Source organism: Cervus canadensis, chromosome X, assembly GCF_019320065.1.
Source record: "Cervus canadensis isolate Bull #8, Minnesota chromosome X, ASM1932006v1, whole genome shotgun sequence".
In the NCBI taxonomy this organism is placed as follows: domain Eukaryota; kingdom Metazoa; phylum Chordata; class Mammalia; order Artiodactyla; family Cervidae; genus Cervus; species Cervus canadensis.
Window position 1 is genome coordinate 75,690,786 of NC_057419.1, and position 2,899 is coordinate 75,693,684.

Below are 2,899 nucleotides of genomic sequence, written 5' to 3' on the forward strand. Positions count from 1 at the left end.
TATTTGTCAGCTGGCTTTTGAGAATGCAAATTCTATATGTCAGGCAATATTGAGACCAATAAAAAAGTCTGGGATTCTCACTGATTACATTAGGGCTTGTGCTGATGTTAGCCCTGCTATGATGCAGGGGATAGCTGTTGCAGCAGCCCTGAAGGGACAAGCATTCCCTCAGGTTATTCAGAACATGGTGAGACCTCATAACAGAGGCACAAGGCCCACAGGAGGGTATGCTTTTCCTGTGGAAAAAGTGTGCATTTCAGCAGAAACTGTCCTCAAAAATCTGCGGGAGAAGGTATGACACCACCCAATAGTGCTTCTTCTGAAACTGTTCTCCCAAAGGCTCTTTGTCCTCGCTGTCAAAAGAGATTTCACTGGGCAAAAGATTGTAAATCAAAGTTCCACAAGGATGGAACCCCTTTGGCACCCTCATGAGGAAATCCCATTCAGAACCAGGGAAACATCTTGCAGGGCCAGCCCCAGGCCCCGACAATGATAGGGGCAACTTCTCTCAACCCGTTCATCCCCTTTGTTCCATCTCAGAGCTCTGCCAAGCAACCCCAGGGAGCGCAGGATTGGACGTCCGTTCCACCACCGCAACAATATTAACTCCTCATTCACCCGTGGTTAGAATACCAAAGGGGGTTAAGGGACCCCTTCCAAAAGGAGTCATGGGAATTGTTTTGGGACGGAGTTCGCTTTCTCTTCAAGGTCTTACTGTTATTCCCGGGGTCATAGATTCAGATTATACTGTTGAAATACAGGTAATGATTTCACCCCCCAACTAAAATGCAACAAATTCATAAAGATCAAAGAATTGCTCAATTATTACTTTTGCCTTATTGTTCTTTGGGATCCACAGCCACACAGGCAGATAGGGGAAACAAAGGATTTGGCTCTAGTGACCTTGTATTCTGGGTACAAGAAATTACCCAGAAAAGACCTATGAAAACGTTAAAGGTTAATGGTAAAAACATGGTAGGATTGCTGGACACTGGAGCAGACGTCTCCTGCGTAGCTGGCAAAGACTGGCCTAATTCTTGGCCCACACAAACCACGGCTAATGAACTTGTAGGTCTAGGGAAAGCACCCTCGGTGGTGAAAAGCTCACAAATATTATCTTGGCAAGAAGAAGGTCAGCAGGGCACCTTCCAGCCTTATGTAATATCTTCTCTCCCCCTCACATTATGGGGACGAGATATTTTAGCCCAAATGGGAATTTTGTTGTATAGCCCAGATGAAAAAGTATCAGCTCAAATGCTGCAAATAAAATATGATCCTCAGAAAGGGTTAGGAAAAAAACAGCAGGGCAGGTTATACCCTGTAGAACTACAAGTTAATAATCAACGATTGGGCTTAGGATATCCAAATTCATAATGGAGGCCATTGTTCGTAATGCTGACCCCATTACCTGGAAATCAGAAACCCCAGTATGGTTTGAACAATGGCCGTTAACATCAGAAAAACTGTCAGCAGCCACAACCTTAGTACAAGAACAGCTTGAGGCAGGGCATATAGAACCCTCTAATAGCCCTTGGAATACCCCTATATTTGTTATAAAAAAGAAATCTGGGAAATGGAGATTGCTGCAGGACCTTAGAGCAATAAATGCTACTATGGAAGATATGGGGGCTCTGCAACGAGGACTGCCTTTCCCGGTTGCTGTCCCGAAAGGGTACAATGTAATAGTTATAGATTTGCAGGATTGTTTTTTTTTACCGTCCCTCTGACTATACAGGACAGGAAGCCTACCTTCAACGAATTTTAAACAGCTCTATCAGAGATATCAATGGAAAGTACTTCCCCAGGGAATGAAAAATAGTCCTACACTTTGTCAAAAGTTTGTGAATAAAGCAATTCAAAGTGTTAGAAGCCAACATCCTGAAGTTTATTTGATACATTATATGGATGATATACTTTTGGTATATGCAGATAGAGTTATTTTGCAAGAAGCTCTGCAAAAATTAGAGGAACCCTTACAAGTGGGGGACTTAAAATTGCTCCCAAAAAGATTCAAGTTAATCCTCCAATAACCTATTTAGGCAGACTCTGAAATTCAGAAACAGTCACTCATTAGCCTTTACAGCTGAGGACTGACCATTTGAATACTTTAAATGATTTCCAAAAATTATTGGGAGATATTAATTGTATCAGGCCTTTTTTAAGATTAACTACTGCAGAACTGAAGCCTCTGTTTAATATATTGCAAGGAGATGCTGATCCTTCTTCACTGAGAGCTCTAACTCCTGAGGCAAAAGGGGCCTTGGCCTGGGTCAAACAGGCTTTGTGACAGTCTCAGGTTCTCAGATTAGATTATGCAAACAGTTGGCAGTTGATACTGCTTCCCACAGCAGTGGCTCCCACAGGAGTGTTTTGGCAAAACGGACCCCTAGAGTGGATTCATTTGCCTGCAACTGCTAAAAAGGTTGTGGCCCCATATCCTGGGCTTGTGGCTAATTTGATTGTCAAGGGACGTAAACCAAACATAGAACTGTTTGGTCAGGAGCCGCAAGAGATTATTGTACCATATTCAAAAGAGCAATTGGATTCTTTGATAGGCTTCAATACAGATTGGCAGATAGCTTTAGGCAGCTATTCAGGTCAGGTACTGCATCATATGCCTTCCAGTCCTATATTACAATCCATGTCCAAGCACCCAGTTATCTTTCCAGTGCTTTGTAAAAATAAACCTTTGCAAACAACTTGTAATATATTTACAGATGGGTCATCTAATGGAGAAGCAGCTATTCTTACTAAAAATATTAATAAGGTTATATTAACAGGAGAAACTTCTGCTCAAAAGGCAGAGTTAAGGGCCGTTATTGCTGCCTTTGCAATGTTTGCAGATCATGAGTTTAACCTCTTTTCTGATTCACAATATGTGGTAAGACTATTTCCCCAT

General features: G+C 42.2%; 1 protein-coding gene across 1 annotated transcript; it reads left to right on the plus strand.

Moving 5' to 3' along the window:
• The first annotated feature begins 972 nt into the window (after positions 1 to 972).
• On the plus strand, positions 973 to 1,374 carry LOC122435610 (endogenous retrovirus group K member 7 Pro protein-like). Its single transcript, XM_043459772.1, has one exon. The coding sequence runs from the start codon at positions 973 to 975 to the stop codon at positions 1,372 to 1,374; it is 402 nt and encodes a 133-aa protein (XP_043315707.1).
• The last annotated feature ends 1,525 nt before the right edge of the window (positions 1,375 to 2,899 follow it).